Here is a 19,640-nt window from a genome sequence, read left to right on the forward strand (position 1 = left end):
TATATATATATATATATATATATATATATATATATATATATATAAGTTTTATATTTATATATTTTTTATTAAAAATACAAACTAAAATTTGCATTTCAATTTCCGTATTTACATAATCTATAGTTCATTTTATAACCTACCTTTACAAATTTATAGGAAATATTTCAAATAGTTTAATAAAAATCCTTATATTTATTATTTTTTTTTCAAAAAAAATGTATATCAGATTATTAAGACTTTATTATAGTACAACGTTTATATTTAATTTGTTAAACTCTCTAGCTAAAATAAAATATATCTAGAAAAAAAATTATAAATACTATAAATTATCATAATAATTTAATAAGATGTTTAATTTTTTAATTTTTAAAAACAATTTATACTTAAATCAAACATTGAAAACATAAAAATGTGTTTTGAAAAAAATTACATGTAAATACTAAAAAATTTGAACGGATTGTTGGAGTTGAATAGAGAACAATATCTTTAAATTTGAATAAATTCAAAGGGATAATAAATTTAATTATTCTGAAAATGTTTAATATTTGTTTAAAATTAATTACACGGAACCAACAAGGTTTTTAAAAAACACTTCTATATTAAATCTCATATGTGTTCGATTTTTCTCATAGAAAATGAACTAATCAGGAATGACGTATAATTAAAATTAAAAAAAAAAATGTTTTCTTTAGAATAATGACCCATTTTTTATCTATCTTAAATTTGAAACCAGTAGCTTCCTCTCTCAAAACCCGTGTTTTTTAACTATTCCTACAACTTACCTTGACCGCAAATCGATTCCCTGGACCTTCTATATATTTCAATGATGATGGAAGCGTAGCAGAATAGTATAACGATTAGAGGCAACCAGTACATCATGAACATGCCGAAATATAAGTAAGCCAGCTCGTGCAATTTGGACGAAAAAGCGTTATAAGTGACGCACTGTTCGTACCATGTGGCATTAGGGTGTCGTTCCACGTGAAATATATAAGTCTACGGTGTAAATAAAGCAAACATTTTGATTTTATTAATAAATTGAATGTTTAACTTTGTTCAAAGTTCAATGGGAGATTATCTCATAAATGTGGATAAATATTTTCCCAGAAATAATATTATGTTAATTTAATTTTTAAATGAAGTAAAATAAAACATCTCCAATCCTTAGTCTGATTATCGAAGATTATAATTAAAATAGTTCTAAATATTATAATGTTAAATAATTTTCACTAATGCTCATTGAAAAATATTTTGTTTAAAATTATTTAAATAACAAATCAAATTCTGTTATATATTATGCTTTATTTACAAATGTACCGAAATTGGAAGTATATGGTAAATTATGAACAAAAATGGGTGTTGTCAATAACCTTATTATTAAACAACAATTACCTGCGGTAAGCTACAAATTACTGATGCAATCCAAGCCACTGCAATCATTAACTTTCCCCTGCGATCCATCTGGTATAAACGCATTGGCTGCAAAACAGCTAAGTACCTAAAAATTATATTGATAATACAATATGGATTAGAATATTGATTACAAAATAATAATTTTTACGAATATATATTATTTAATATATTATTTATTAATTATTTTCTTTGTTTACTATGTTTAAAATATTTAATTTCATTCAGCTTATTAAATTTCATTAACTACCAAACTATTTCTTCAACTAGTTATTTTTTTATATAGATTAGAAATATTAGTTTTGTATGATTTAAACATTTTAAACTAAAATTAATTATTTAACAATTTACATTTTTTGTGTAACAATATCTCCGAAACTAAAAGTTATTTCCGATGTTTATCTTTACCCTCTTTTTAATTCAACTTATTCTTAAATGATTTATTTTATACAAATCATAACTTGAATATTTTATAATTTATTCGTGATACTAACATTTTTAGAGCTATATAGTAATAAACTAATATCAAATAGCTGACTTCACTAGTTTTAATATGTAGTGCAATTTAAATTGTATGCCATCAATATAACTTTATGTCAGTATTTTTCTTCTTTCTTTTTAAGTAAATTTTTTTTATATTTAACATATTTTATACTTCACTACTTTGTGGATTTTGGTTAAAATTTGTTAAGTACTTTATGATTATAAAAATATATATTATAAGTTGGTGCCCTGAAATTTTATTAACTACAACATATTAAATGTATATAGCTTGGATATAAACCTTAAATTATAATAAGGACATAAACGAAAAAAATATTTACTCTCCAATGTTCATAATAAACCTATAAAATATAATTTTAAGACTAATAATATGTAATGTATTAGATTGTATTTAATGGCAATTAAACATATATGTAATGTGCCTAATTTCTCACACCTATTAAATCCATTATTAATACTTCTACAAAAGATTCGAAATTATCTTGACTGGCAAATAAACTCTTAATTTATGTTTCATGCCTATTCAAAAGACTATAATTAATAAAAACTAAAAAATTATCATTTATAATTATTGATTGATAGTCATATTTCAACCGGTACTACATAATTGATAGAAAAAAAAATCTTATTAATTAATATTTACAACTTATTGTGGTCAACATTTTTCTAATTATACACATAAATATATCTTGTTAATAACAACCGAATTTCATTCCAAAAATCTTTTTATTTATTTATTTATTCCATTTTTAATAAAAAGTAGGTTAACTAAAAATTATTTCCTTCAGTTCTATAACGTGCTATGGTTTATTTTTTTAATACAGTTTCTTTTTTTTCTGATACATAAAATTATTTTTCTATTGTCTTTATTAACTATTTTAAATATACTTGCGTATACTTAATTATCAAAACTTTAACATATTATAAAAAGTATAATACATTTTGTTATCTTAAAATTTTTGAATACATTTCAAGCATTAATATTTTTATTTTTTTTTTAATTCTTTATGAAAAAAAAAAAATTAAACTACTAAAATACTGGTAATAAAATAAAATACTTCAATATCAATATCAAAAAACATAATTTATTATCATAAAATACACATAGTGATATAGACTAATTGACCATCTATGCTCAAAATCGTTCTTTGTAGATAATAATATATCATTGAAATCAAATCATACATTCATATCATTCTTTTTATAGTTGACCGGAACTCGGGTGCAGGCGTAATAAATAAAACCGGATAAAAAGACATTATATAATCTGTGAAATTTTTACCAACAAAAATTGTAATTTTCACCATTTCAAAATAGTAAGAATTTTTTTTTTTATTTATTACTATGTTTATTAAATTATTAATAAATAAATTTCATTTTATTAAATATATTTTTAAAAAAATATTAAAATTGTTAAATACACCTATTTTGTTTATAAATTAGAAATATTTTATTATAATAATTCAATATATAAAATCAGAAACATTATAATCTATTATCTAATTGTACATATTATTAACAGTTTACGTTATTTATTTGAATTTTATGTATTATAACTAATTTGAGTTTGATAAATTTATTAAGTTCAATTCTAACAAGTTTAAATTGAAAATGTGGCACAAATTACATATACGATTTCGTTTTCTGTTGTGACGAAAATTACCAAAGTTTAATATTTAGATGTCACGTAATTACATGCTGTTCATATACATATACACTTATATTTTAAATCTTATAATATTTTTGCAGTTTAAAAAACGTATTAATATAACTTAATATTATATATATTAAATATCAATATTTTAAATAATAAAATATCAAAAATATGTTTGTTTTGTTAACTTTACTATTTACTAGGTATGTTAATAATTAAATTAAAAAAATTTCCTAACATTAGAAAAATATACTAATGAATATTAAGTTAGAAGCAAACAAGATAATTTGGAATATTTAAAATTTATCTTCAATGTGATCTATAATATCAATTTTAAGAAAAAACAACAAATAGTTTTCTTAAAAAGATACAAATACATTTATATATGCTATATTAAATATATATACAGTGTCTGAATTATTTCAACTCTTATAAATATAGTTATTATGCCATCATAAATATCTAGGAAATAAAATTAACTAATGGTTAAGATTAATATTTACGTAAAAACAAAATAAATATAATTTTGTATAATTTATCCAATAATTGTTTAGTCCTTTTTGTCTGTTATTTTTAATTATTGTCGATTGTTTTTATTTTATATTTAATTTAATTTCCACCTATAAAATTAACAAAATAAATAAATAAATAATAAAATGTTTATTACTATTTTATAAAAATTTTAGATAGATTTTTAAAAATTGCTTAAAAATAAATATTTATTTTTTTGTTTCATAATTATAATGACATAATTTATGAAATCAAAGAAACAAAATACTTGAAATTTCTACTAAAAATAGCAGCACTTAAAAATGAAAGATTAAGTCAGGAAAAAATTCATTATAGATTTCTGTTTTTATATTAAGCTTCAAAATATATAAAAATGATATTTAATCAGATAACTGTTATTTATTATGAACGCACGTCACATTAATCATAAAGGTAAAAAAAAATTATGTATTTATTTATGTAAATACATAAGTTTTATAAACATTTAGAAAATTCGAATGGAATATTCAAATATACCGTTTTTCATAAACCTAATCTTAAGAAGATTTCAAAAATTGACTTTAAAGCATAGGACTGAGACTCGACTTAATATTTTGTCACACAATCGTGCATTCTGATATATGTATTTTTATATTATTTTTCGACAGTTAAACAATATTTCTTAAAAATTGAATTATATTATTTTTATTACATGCGCAATACTTAATATACTTCATCTAACTTCAACAAAATATATAAATTTTGAAACTAAAAAAATCTACATACCTATCAACGCTGATACATATCAAAATGAAACTGGAAAGATATAATCCAAATATTCGGAAAAATGACATGATTCGACATAATGGATCACCAAGAACCCATTGCACAGTCCATGCCCACGTTATTTCCAACGGCATCATCAAAAAAGTTACCTAAAATATATATAAAAAAAAAAAAAACAAGCATACAAATTAATTGGAATTAATTTTAAAACACATTATAAATTATTACGATGAATAGCAAGGTATTTAAGAACAGTATACAGAATAGTATTTTATGATTAAAACTACATAAAATTAATTTCAATAAATTTTAATGCTATTAAAATTTTGCCATAAATCAGCAGATTAAATTCAAATATGTTAATAATATATATATACATATGTAAGTTATTTTTATTGAATAAAACCTATATTTTACACTTGTATTTCTATGTATCTTAATAGTTAATATAATTAATATTTATATTGAGTTATGCATGATTCATATTAGTTAATAATAATTCAAAAGGCAAATTCCTATAAATGTATTTTATTTCGTATTATCAAAAATGAATTGAATTAGTTTTATACTTGTCAATTGTCAAAGTATTTCTTATTTTATTATAAATTTATGAATTATTTTAATGCTTAATAGTACTTATTATATAGAGTACTTTTATTGTTAAACATAATGATAACACAGACATAATTTAGTGTAGATAGTATTATAATATATTAAATAGCAAGTTTTAAAATAAATGTACTCTGAAATATTTAATTACAAATATATTTTTTTCATGCAGTAAAATATTATTATTATCAAGTACTTAAGTAGGTAGTTAAGTATAAAAATAATCTCCCGATCAACTAAATACTTATTCCAAAATTTTATAAACAAATTGATTCTTTTTGTGATTATTTTCATAGAAATGTTTTAAAAATTTGTTTTATTATCTTGAATTTATTTTCATAAATAAACTATTTGAAAGATAAACATTTTATTTCTACAAAACGTATTTTCAATACATAAATATTAGGTATAATCACAATTTCTAACAATACGCAAACACAAATATTATGTAACATATAACAATCCTTGATTTTTGGGGAATCTAAAACCCCCTTTTCAATAATAAAATGATTTCTTTTTAGACATTGTCGATTATAGAGTCTTATATTTAACTGTAAAACAAATAAAACAGATGACTGATATTTTTAGATATCCGCGTAGGTATACCAAACTCCTGATAGGCTTACTCGTAGGTATTCCAAGTTCTTCTCATTCATGAATAATATGTATTTTAAACGTAGTATAAGCCCGTAATACAATTGTGTCTTTTTTTTTTTTTTATCGTATAGTTTTGGTCAAAACAATACATTTAAATGTCGCTCTCTCGATAGCATACGATCTTTAAAATTTAAATAAACAATAAAATAATATTTCAATAAATAATTAAACTCATTATCCTTTCAGCGAAAGAGGAGAGACAAGAGGGAATAAAGCAGATTTAAATTTCGTAAAATCCGCGAACGACCAATAGATCGCAAGGAGGTCTCTTACCAACAGATCAGCGATGGCCAGGTGCGTGAGCATCGCGTGTATCCTCGTGCCTGCCTTGCGCCTTCGTTTCAGGATGATCGTCAGCACCGTGATGTTACCTATGGCCGAGACGACCATGAGTATGCTGTAAGTGATTATGGCGACCACGTGGCCCTCGTTGAACTTCATGTCGTATGGGAGATTCGACTCATCGAACATGGACGCATTGGTCACGTTGTCCATGCCAGACCAGGTGACAACAGGTGGCGGACCGAAATGCCCGCCTTTGGTGACCGAGTGCAATACGGTGTTTGCGTTCGAGTCCATCACTTCCATGACAAAGGTTGGTGGTGGCGACGGTGGCGACGGTGGCGACAGTGATTGCAGTGGCGGCGCTGGCAGCGAAATCGGCGGCAATTATTGCTCCCGAGAAAGTACAGTGATCACCGTCCAAACCGAATCTATACACGCGACACAAGCAGCAGACTACACAAACGTAAGTACGCGCACGCGTACACACAATTAACAGTCCTCAACTGTCGTCATAAAATGTTCCTCAAAATTAGTTCACCGCATTCAATCTGTTATCTGTAAAATATAGATTACGATTTCTCGTTAATTACACTTGAATGGCAATACGTTTAATATAAGCACGTGTTCTAATGAAATAACATGTGTTCCCAAATTTTCATAAATGTCTGTTAAACGACGTTGATAAATTACTACGATGAAGATTTATCAAACTTAGTTTAAAAAGAAAAAATGTTTATATTTACATAACAAAAACTAAAACACGTTTTAGACAGTGTTTGAACATATACAAATATCCTACGGGTTAACCAGTAACGCATTAAACACGATATTGTGCCACTTATATTTTTCGATGATATCGACGTCTTTAGAATTGCCACCCTTTGAGTATGTTGTGAACTCGTAAAATATTGGTTACTATCAAACTTCCGAGTTATGAATATCGGTGTAATTTAATAAATGTTAAGGATGAAAATATCAAACTTGTATCTGTAAATTAGGTAAGTATATACTTAAATTATATCATAAATATTATAATAACTGTTATTGACGTTTTATTTAATTCAAATAATTGTATTGCAATACATGAAAAATAAATATTAAAAATAATATATTTCAATTAAATTATATGAATTTTTGTAAATTAATAGTAAATTCAATTAAAAATTATCCAATATTATTTTAACGAATTTAACCTAATAAAAATAACATTGATTTTACAATTTAAAATGTAAAACTTTTCATTACATATTTTTAAGATAAAGTTACAAAGCTTTTTATAATTTACTCTTTCAACATTTTTCTATTGTGTTAACTTCGCAATATATTAAAATCATTTATCAAAAAAACTAATTTTCTTTATAATCTCTATTTCTCTAGAGTGTTGCTTTAATAATGATCAACTAAGTTCTGTCAATAAAAGTACAAAAATGAGAAGAAAAAACTTCTGCAATGTTTTACTTACAAGTAAAATTGATATTCATCAACTTCAGTTCCGAGAAAAAAAAATTATACTATCATCTTCTATTATAAATTCAACACTGTGTTTCACAATTCTTACAAAATTAATGATCTGTCGTCTGTTAATGGAAATACTAATAATCATCACGAAAATTCAATTTTAATTTGTTCTAATCAAAATAAATAGGCTTAATAAACTTGTATTAACGACTTTTCCTTTAAAAAAAACTATTTAGTTTGTTATAATTTATGCCACATTGATCGAATAAGTGAGACTGCGATAATTAAGGTATTATACATTTCAGTCTTCAAATTTTTCATTTCCATCTGTTGTTGTTTGTAACATTTAATCAAATAAATTACAATGATTAAATACTGAAATATCTCTACTAATAAGTAATTCTATATTCAACATTTACATTTGAAGAACAGATAAATGTCTTAATTTTAATAATTGGTTACGATAATACATACTTTATAAAATAATGTATTCGTTTTTAAACAATTGTCTTATTGAAAAATTATGGGACTATTTTTTTTTATTCAGTGAACATAAAATATATTAATAAAATTTGGGTAGGTATCTATTATTATTTTTAATAATATTGGTAATGTTTATGTCTCAATATATTCAAGTCGATTTAATATCATTACGTAAGCTATTAAGCAAAGAGTTTAAATAATACCTACTACAATTACGACAATTTCTTATTACTGACTTATAATAATATGTAATCAGTAATAAGAAAGAGAAAATTCTTAATTTCCAGAACTACAGATCAAAATACTCAGTTAGGAACCCGATTCTATCCCTGTCTCCATAAAATTCATCCTTTCCGCAAATTTACTCAATCAATTTTAATATCTTATAACTGTTCAAAGTTGTTTATAGATTTTCGTATATGTATTTGTTAACAGTGAGTCTATTTTTAAATAATTAATATAATACAAATATAAAAATAATATGAATCTCCCAATGGCCACTGCTGGTTATTTAAAAATAAAATGTCAGTGATACTATTAAAATAAAACAAATTTCACGGTTTTAAACGTATAAATAAAGAGTATATTATAGTAGGTAATTAAAAATAATTCAAAACTATCTAGTGTCGTAATTATTTCAAGCAATGAATGATATAAATATAATATTATAACAACCCACCACCTATCTTATAATTTCGTACACTTGTATTTTGTATGATAATATAATAATTAAATAAATCAAAAACATAGTATTAATAACAGTTTAATATTTATTTACTATATAATGGTAATTCTATTTCTATAGTAATCCCTCTGCCCAATACTTTAATAAGTAAAACAGAAACTAATGTTAAGGCATTGATTTAATTGTGTACAAATAATGCGAAACTATGAAAGTAATAATATTAATTACAACTATAAAAAATTGAAAACAAAGTTGTGTCATTATTAGTCTTAACGATAACTTAGTGAGCATATTATCTTTAATAATTATCACAAAGGCTACATCTACGACAATAAATAATTTACGAGCATTTGAGATTTACTTTTAGTAACTAGATAATAAAATTATGTGTATACAGCATATAATATTAAACCTGAATTATATTTATATAGACTTATGTTAACAGTGTGTTTTAACATTATTTTATTCTTTACAAATACATAACAAATATAATTAATACCTACAATCAGTTCTGTGTCGACCGTCGTATCGTTATCTAAGTATCGTGCCTATTACCATTTTCCAAAATAACGGAGTCGATGTGATATTTCGAACAAAATAATCATTCTTTAATATTATAGTCAAAACTATGTTTTGTAACAACCTATTAAAATATAATTTGTCAAAATCTTCGTCACTTTTTTTGTTTCTTTGTTGAGGTAAAAAAAAATTGTTTCTCCAAATAGATATGTTTTTATCTCTGAAAAAATAATATTTTTTTCAAAAGCCCTAAGCCCTAAGCCTTTTATTCGTCACAAAACCTATTGTTAAATTCATGAGTAGTTACGAGATAACGACACAAAATTTTAGAAAACTAAGAACAATTATATCGTTAATAAGTCATTGCCAAAAAAATGTTAACAACTTTGAAATACTAAAGAATGATTTTATTTCTATTTTGAATTTATTGGATATATTTTTAACACATACAAAAATGTTTTAATAATTTATAAAACTTAACTATGGCTTTTTCAAGAAAATTTCAGGTTATATATTTAAACTCCAAATATATCATGTCACACGTTAATGTGCCGCATTAATTAGGCAGTACATATAGCTTATAAGTAGCTACCTAATATATTATATTAACTAAGAAATATACAACAATACTATTTTATTTTCATATGATCAGACGAAATTATCATCAACAACTATCTCAGAAACACATAATATTATTTCTTCCTTAGAGACGTCTACAAGCACTTTAGATTTCAATATCACAACAATAAAGATGAAAAAGTATTCTCTGGTGTAGACACATGAATTAAGTACATAAAATAGAAAAGCACAGTTAGAGAGTAATAGAGAGATAGTGAAAAGAAGACAAAAACAAAGAAAAGAAATTCCATATGAAATTGATTAATTAAGCCGCTGTTGATAAATTTTTAAAGAAATCATTGTAATTAATGATAAAAATTAATAACCAAGTATAATTATGACATATGAATTAATGAATATATTAATTCAATTTCAATAAATAGAGTTTAGATTGAGACAAACATTTGCATATTATATTTTATTTATGATAAAATATGTCATTAAATAATTCTGAGTAATTAATTTAACTAAAAGAGTTTATCTAATTATTCCATTGATAAAGTCAGTATGTGTTCAAAAATATAGTCTAAACTTCATTCTCAAATACAACACCTATTTACAATTTCAATTAAAATTATATAAATTAAATAACTAAAACTATGTATCCAAACAAAATTCAATAAATTGTAATTCAAAAATAATTTATTTTTAATATATTTTAAATTGTTTATTAACTTACATCTAATCACAATGTTTTTTAATTTACCTACCTATAAAAATGTATTTACCTTACATTATATGCTATACATATATAAAATTATAATTATTTTTTATTTAAAACAGGCGTATTTACTATTTATACAAAATCTATACAAAATAATGCCATTTTGATAATTTTCTTGTGTATATAAAAGATTATGAAGTAATACACAATTCATGTATCAAAAACTTAAAAATTATATTATCATTAATGATCCCGATTTTTATTCATAGATGAATCAGTTTGCTCACTAAATTTTGCTCGAAAATAAACATAATATATACCAATTTCCTACATCAAGGATAACATAATTCGACAGAAGATTTGACTTAATACACGCCAAATTGTAAGTCTCCCGTCAATTTAGTAACCACTTGTAATACTCAGCCTTTGTAGCGTAATTTTATACATTGAAAATAAACCTGCTAGTATATAAAAAGCTTAATCTTCAATATAAATATTAACTAATGGTATTATTTAACCTATGATATTAGTTTTATTATAAGTATTATTTATAGATTATATTTTTCTATTAAACTAGTAAAACAATATAAAAATTATTATTATTCGATAAATATATTATTTATATTGCAATGAAATCAAAATTGATTAAAAAATTATGCAAATAACAATTCTAAATTTAAAATAGGTAATTTAAAAAAAATTTTCGAAGGCAAAAATAACTAAAATATTAGTTCATAAAATTGATAAGTTAGCGTAACTATTATTATAAACAGCAATAAACAATGAATGCTGTTATGATCTCCTAATACATCATAAAAATAGATCAAATATCTATAATATGCCGAAACCAGCATTAAAAAAAATATTTTTGGTGGCTCAGTTATTTTCTCACCAATGGTCGGATTTGGCTCGTAGACCGCCTATTGCCGACCTCTGGAGAAAGAGTTAAAGCTATTAATTTTGAAAAGCTTGAGATAACGTTTGATATTTTATGTCATGAATATTGAATTTCTATACATAATAATATATTTTTATAAATGTATCATATGTCTTTTAAATCTAAAAATTTAAGTTTAATATAAACACGATTGAATAATTTTGTGTTTTAGTTTTGTAATAAAACAAAAAATAAATAATTTCCCACATTATATTTAAATAATGTTTTGATTTTTAATTAATTCAGTTTTAGCTATTCCTCTGGAAAGTTTTAAAAATTATTAATAAGCATTACTCCCAACTTCACTTAGAAATTTTTTCAAATGAAATAATACTATATGGAGTTAAAGTTTAAAACATAATTAATAATAAATGAATATATTCTGAATTTTGATAAATATATAGTATAATTAAGTTGTATTTATATCTAAAAATTGCACGTAGTTACTTGGTTATAAGATTTTGACTTGTAGATAATATTACAACTAATTAAAATTACTTATGCAAAATAATGTATTTTATTAAAAAATATATAAATCGGGAATTTATTATTAATATATTCTTAATTTTTTTCTTATGTTATATAAAAACAAAAAATTGTTTTTTTATAAAATATGAACCCATTTGTTGAAAGTCGTTTGTGTTATTTATTTGTAAAAATAACATGGAATTTTTTTTATTCTATTGGAGAATAAATTATAAAAGAATATATTATTTTATTGCGTAAAATATAAATCAAATTATACAAAGTATATATTTTTAGTCATTCGTCACAATTTTCTCTCATGATTTTATTTTTAGAAATATTAAAATACTTTCAATACAATAGTTTATATATATATATATATATATATATATATATATATATATTATATTAATAAATTTAAATAATAAAACATGGTAAATGTTATTATTATTAAAGTCAAAAATGTTAGATTAAGCAAATTAGCATTTTATAAGTAACAAACTATTACATAGTTGTAAATTTTGTTTACTCTATTTATAGTTACCTACATGGTCTGTTTCAAAATAATAACTAAAAAACAAAATTATAATAATAGGCACTTTCGTGAAATATACAATTATCATATTTTATAATTTAAAAGTTTTTAAATAGTCTTTATAGTTTAAATTAAACCCTTGTAAAATATATGTAAGTAATTTAAAGTTAATATGAATTCCAAACATAGTTTTTCCAACTAAAAAAAAGTGTATGTACTTAATATCATATTTTTTTCTGAAATATAGTAAGTACCTAAAATAATGTTAAGTAACAAAACATGTAAGGTTGTCAAACATACTTAAGAATTTACTCATATATGTATAATGATTTATTATAAAGCATGACTGTATATTATTTAAATAATACAAAACTCATAAAAACATTATTTTTAAAGTCTTACTAATGACAATAATAAATTAATACGAAATTCATACCGTGGAAAATATTCGATACCAATATCGTTTGTTCAATACATTTAATTTTTTTGAAAGTCATATCAAAGGTTTTATTAATTAAAATGTTTATTTAATGAATCTAAAATATTATTTAGGAAATAAATTTAATTTTAGCTACTTGAATTAATTCAGAATACTGTACCAGAAACTAAATATTATGAATTATGATACTGATCAAGATAAAATGAATGAAGCTGAAAATAAATTCAGTATATAATAAGCATATAAAATTATGAAAATCTGAATTCAATATCATTAATATAATACTTGAAAAATTGATCTCAAAATAATGTAGGTATTGAGCTGTTTTCATAGCAATGTCTGTTCTGTTCAAATTTAGTTTCAGACAAATGTTAGACAATTGTCAGTTTATCAACAATTCGATTAAAAATAATTAGTGTTACATGTTTGTTATACTTCCGAATTATTTAGAATTTTAACTTTATTTTTTTTCTGTGAATAACTTTATTTTGTCAAAATATGTGATTGTCTAAGTGTTACAAGTCTTTCAATTTGTAGTTAGCTCTGTCAGTCAGTTTAATCAAATTTTCATACATTGAGTTTTCAACTGGATGAACATTATTCTCATTACAAAGGTCCAATCAAATCCTTTATAGAATAATCCATTAAATAATTCATTGGCTTCAAATTTTGAAACAGAAACTTGACATGCAATTATTGTTATTTTCAATTTGAACTTTAATTGGTAATTTATTCAACTGTGTACTATAATACATGTTTATTACAAAAATAATACCAACACATTGAATAAATCATTTTTTTACCAGCTTAAAATAAAATAAAATTGACAAAAAATATTTTTTAAATATTAATATAGAACATTTTTCACTGAAAAAACACTAGCGTAAATATTCTATCTAATGATAATATCACATATTATATGAATTAGCTCACTAATTGATAATCAATACTGTATAGTAGGTACTTAAGTTATGTTGTGGATAAAAAAAATTATGTTAAAATATAGTCATAATATATATAATTTAATAGAATACAAATATGAGAAAAATGTGTAGAATTTATGAATTTTTGACTCCTTGAAAGGTCATAGACTTTACTTGTATCAAGTAACTTTAAGTTATATCATAATATTAAACATATTTTTTTATTTCCAAACACGCGTTATATTTGAACAATAACAATTTTCTTAATAAAATATTAACCTATAATGATATTAAACAATACTTATAGTATTATAATATTTTTTTACGCATTAGGTATTTAAAGTTAATTGTTAAATTGGACATACAATTTACAACTGTTTTAAAATTATTTTATCAAATTGTAATAATCCTAAACATATTTATACGAATTATATTTTTTTGGGAAAAATATTATTGATAATCAATGTTAAATAATATTTAAAAAAAAGGATTTCCTTTTTTGTACTTGCACTATTTAGATGACCACGCAGGGAATTTTCTAAATAAAATTCCAGTCATATAATATATACAATGTATATTTTATTATATAGAAAAATAATAAGTACGTTGGTGATACTAAAGAGTTATATTATAATTTTAGCACACCTACCGAGCTAATTTTGAAATGTTAGACATTAATAACATTTTTTTCTTTATTTTTGTCATCTATTATCATCAATTTATCAATTATAATTGAAATGATTACTTAGTCTACAAAAATGTATAAGACCATTAATTTCAAAATAAAATAAAACTAATTATAAATAATATTAATAAAATGTTAAGGAATTTACACGTTTATATAAAACAAACTATCTGATCCTGCACAGCATTACCTGTAACAAATTAATTAAATCCAGTGGATTTACTCTGTCTAATGGAGTTTAGTTTAATGTAAGCTACACACATTTTTAACACAGTAATTTAGACTAGTTTGACAAAATATACCTCAAATACTGATCTTAAATTATATCCAATTTTAATAACTATTCTATTTTATCTACCTAACCAACAGAAACTATAAACAAACAAAAATAAATTCGTTTTTTTCCTGAGTTAACAAATCCCTGTGTGAGTCCCTTTTTAAAAATACAAAATCTAAGTAATTGACTTCGACGTACACATTTTTGAATATATAGAATTATATACCCTAAATACTCAATTTCAGAACCATGAATGCTATAAACCAGGGGTGTCCAACCCGCGGCTCATGGTAGATATTGATGCGGCCCACACTTCAATTTAAAAATTATTAATTATTGTATATAATATATTAATATTACGAGAACAAATTTATCATAAGAATATTATCTACATAATATTAAACATCAAATAAACTTTAATGGTGTTTAATACTTTTATCTTAGCATAATAGCACGGGCACACATTAATTATACGAGTGATTAGTGGATCAACTCGAGCCGATTTTGATAAAATATTTTATTATTAGAGATATGTCCACGGAATTGATCTCGTGTCATTTATCAACAAATAAAAATAAAAAAACTGTATATATTAACTATTATTATTAAAAACTATGCGGCCCACAACAACTTCTACCCATATGATGTGGCCCAAACTTCACAAAAGGTTGGACACCCCTGCTATAGACTTAGTGGTGAATTGCTTACACACATACACATACATAGCCTTGTATTAATTATAGATAAATAAGCAACATAATACTTTATTTCATTAACAGAAAATAATACGATGTTTTTATATTACCTAGCTATATAACGAGTAGGTCATTGATTAATATGCTGGTACTACATATTTATTAAAAATGAAAAAAAAAATGTTAATTATAGCAGTTAACTAATAAAAAGTTTGATTGGTAATACAATTATAGTAAACGTAAACCGATTTCCAATCTAAAAAAATTACAGGAAAGCACGGCAAGAATACGAATTATGAATTAATGAATATATCTATATGTAAAATAAACATGACTTACTGTTTAAAAATAAAATAAAATCATAATTTAATAACTATATCATTATTATTTTGAACAAAAACAAATTTAATACTAGTATATAGGTGCATACCTCCTTACAAAATATTTGTTCAACGATATTATTTAATAAAATAATACAAATAAAAGATTTTTGGAAAGTGGTATAGTATAATCAAACTTGTTATTGGGTTATCCTCATCAAATAATTTCACACAGCTCATAAAATTAAAACAATCTAAATCCAGCTTACGAGTATTATAGTGTATTTATAAATCTAAATATTTTAAAAAACCACAAGGCCCGGTCAACAAACGAACGATTCTCCGATACATATAAGTTACGTACCTACATATTATTGACTACACGAGGACATCACAATTTCGCCTCTGCAATAGGACCGACGGAAAAAATAATATATATATATATATTATATACCTAGGCCATCAATAGTATATTATTATCGCTACACCACCTACCTTCCGGTAAATCGACCGCATAAATAGGTAATCATACAATATTAATTTTCCGAACGTCATCCGTCGGGGGTTCTTCAAGTACCGCGGTAATTATTTAATTTAATTTCCAAACAATAATAATTCGCGCGTGTGAGCGACGGAAACTCGCGCGGAACCGGACGATGATTCGCTCGAGACGCTGTTTCCATTTAAGTACCCCGACGGTTCTGTTATCAAGCTGCCAATAGAGAGAGGCACACTATCGGGGATTCGGCGGCGACCGTTTGTCTCGCACATGCGTTTGTCGCGAAGCTCACTCAACGAATACGTGTGCCGTACGCCTGTTCACGACGTTATAATATAATATCATATAAATTTGATGGTTTTTATTATTTTTTATCAGGTCTGTTGAATGTATTTTATAACATTATTTTCCTCCCGCGCCAATATTGCAATAAATTATCCATCGGCTGATGAGTTTAATCGCTAACGGTGTCGCCTGTTTTCTTTACGTATTCGCATTATTAAATTGCCACATGGCATAAATCTTCCTACCTACACAAAATACACGTACACATTACATGCGTCGTACATTATAATTTACAATCGCAAGAATGTACAATATAAATATAAATAATATATAAATATATGAATTACAATATAAGTCCGTAAGACATTTAACGTTGAATATCAAATAATAAATATGCGTTCTAATACGTATATTATACCTATCACACCTACCAATATTTTTTTTAAATATTTTTTGAGCATTTGTTTATCTATATCATATAAGTACGATTATTAATTATTATTCGATAGTAAGTAGATACGTCCCAGTAATTATGATTTTACCGTACATTTTTATAAAGATAAAAATTGCTATGTTTATTCTTCGTAAATTCTTAAAATAAGCCACTTAAAACTTAATTTTTTAAATGTTAATTATTCAATAATAATTCAAATATTCCAAATAGCTACCGTATAGTTACAAATCATACGGAATTTGTTGGTTCACAAAAAATTAATAATTTTTTGTGAGTAAAGAATGACATTGCTTATATAAAATCAAACAGTTATTATAATTGACCTGTTTTAGACCTGTATTTTCTATTTGGTCAAAACAACCCAAACAACTACCTTAAAACATTTAACGGAGATTAAGAATAGATTAATCTGCGGGTATTTGATTTTTCACGAACAACGATTAGCCAGCATTATTTATTGTTTTATGTTACATGTTGAATACGATTGTCGGTTAATAATATCCATACTATATTCTACTCGTATAATTTCAACCCTTTCTACATAAAATTTTTCACTCCTAAAATTGTGACGTAGTTTTAAATAGGTAATACAATTTCGATTTCCGTAAAAAATAATTTTATTACTATAAAATGAGGTAGAATGTAAAAATTATTGATAACAAAAATAAAATAATACTAATCAAAAATGTACGAATATATATCGATTATAATACAATTCTAAAGTTCTTGATCATTAATATGATTATGTATACATAGTCTTTTAAATCCTTAGTAAATTTCAATCGTACATTATATTATTACCAAATTAAAATTTTTATATTTTTTATTGATTTTTAAATTTTGAAAATTTAAGTTACCAACTGTTGCTGTACAGTATAATCCAAAAATAATAATACATCACGCTTTATTTTTATTAAATGATATATAAATTATTAATACTGGTAAATAAGAGTACATCTACATAAACAATGATTAATTTAAGTACAAAATAATAAGATTATAAACATTTTAAAGACCTAGAGTATTTACAACATTCCCACTCTATACAACTGTGTGGTTAATAAATTTGCTTAAATAATTACTCCGCTAATTAGTATACATACTATATCAACTATTTCTGTTGATGGCTTTAATCAGCCCACTCAATAAACGTCTTAACAATTAAACTGAATTATTGATTGAGTTTACTTTTTTAATGTTGCTAAATTTGTTAAATCAATATATTATATAATAGAGGAATTAAAACATAAAAATAAAATATTATGTATTACGTTATAATAAAATATTATAAAAATTAATATATTATTACTTTATGACTTGATTATCGAATAAAATAATAATGTAAAAAAACTTTTTTAACAGATGAAGTATTTTTCTACCAAAAGAATAGTACCATTATAAAACTTAAGCTATACATTTTATATATTTAAACGATATGTTTCGGTATTTTAAATCAAATGATAACCGTTGATAAAAGGTCGTATTTAGTTAAACTTCTTAGAACCATCGTGATTATAAAAACAAAATCACTATAGATGAATGATTTGGATTACCTAGATAACTGAAGGACACACATCATCATAGTATACCATCAGTACTAAATATTTCATGTAATCATGATAATAATATTAATAAATAATAACAATACTTTAATAATATTATATAGATACTAGTTGGTCCTATACAGGACACGGCGTTGACCGCGACAAATTAAATGCCCGTAAATTTACCCGTTCTTAAACTGCGGTAAATGTAAACTGCACAGCTTATTAACATAATTATTTAGATTATTTTGACCAAATGTAAAATAAAGGCTTAAAATTATATTTAGTTATTATAAGTATTTTATTTTCTGTAACTAACAGTAACAATTAGATAATAGAAAAAATAAAGAATTTTTCGTGCTCAACTGTATTCAATATAATATTGTATATATTTAAAAATAAAAAGTAATCTATGATACAACTGATCTAGTTGGGTCTATTGACAAAAATTTCATGAACATTTATCAAAAACTTTGGATTTGTCTAAGAGTTATTCGTTTAAGGTCTTTGTTGTTATAAAGTAGATATATTTATCAATTATAACTTATCTTATACAGTGTTTATCGTGACAAATTAAATAATGCCTGTGGATTTACCGTGTCTTAAACTCCATCAATATAAACTACACATATTTTTATCACATTAATTTAGGTGGATTTAAGTAAATAAATATATGGGTCTAAAATTATAAACAATATTATAATAACTACTAGTATTTTATTTTATATAATCTACAGCAACCCTAAAAAACAAATAGAAAT

At 23.5% G+C, this 19,640-nt stretch overlaps 1 protein-coding gene across 2 annotated transcripts in view; it reads right to left on the minus strand.

Annotated features, from left to right (window-relative positions):
- The window catches only part of LOC112598593 (gonadotropin-releasing hormone receptor-like), an 80,651-nt gene that overhangs the window by 50,735 nt on the left and 10,276 nt on the right, over positions 1-19,640 (minus strand). For both annotated transcript variants that reach the window (XM_025345121.1, XM_025345122.1), the window contains exons 2-5: positions 6,383-6,949; positions 4,844-4,992; positions 1,393-1,498; positions 783-996 (exon numbers count right to left, since the gene is read on the minus strand). In XM_025345121.1, coding sequence (XP_025200906.1) covers positions 783-996; positions 1,393-1,498; positions 4,844-4,992; positions 6,383-6,697 — 784 coding nt within the window. In that variant the 5' untranslated portion in view covers positions 6,698-6,949. The remainder of the gene's footprint in view (positions 1-782; positions 997-1,392; positions 1,499-4,843; positions 4,993-6,382; positions 6,950-19,640) is intronic.

The sequence above is a fragment of the Melanaphis sacchari genome, unplaced genomic scaffold (genome assembly GCF_002803265.2).
Source record: "Melanaphis sacchari strain LSU unplaced genomic scaffold, SCAv2.0 Contig48_pilon_pilon, whole genome shotgun sequence".
NCBI classification, from domain to species: Eukaryota; Metazoa; Arthropoda; class Insecta; order Hemiptera; family Aphididae; genus Melanaphis; species Melanaphis sacchari.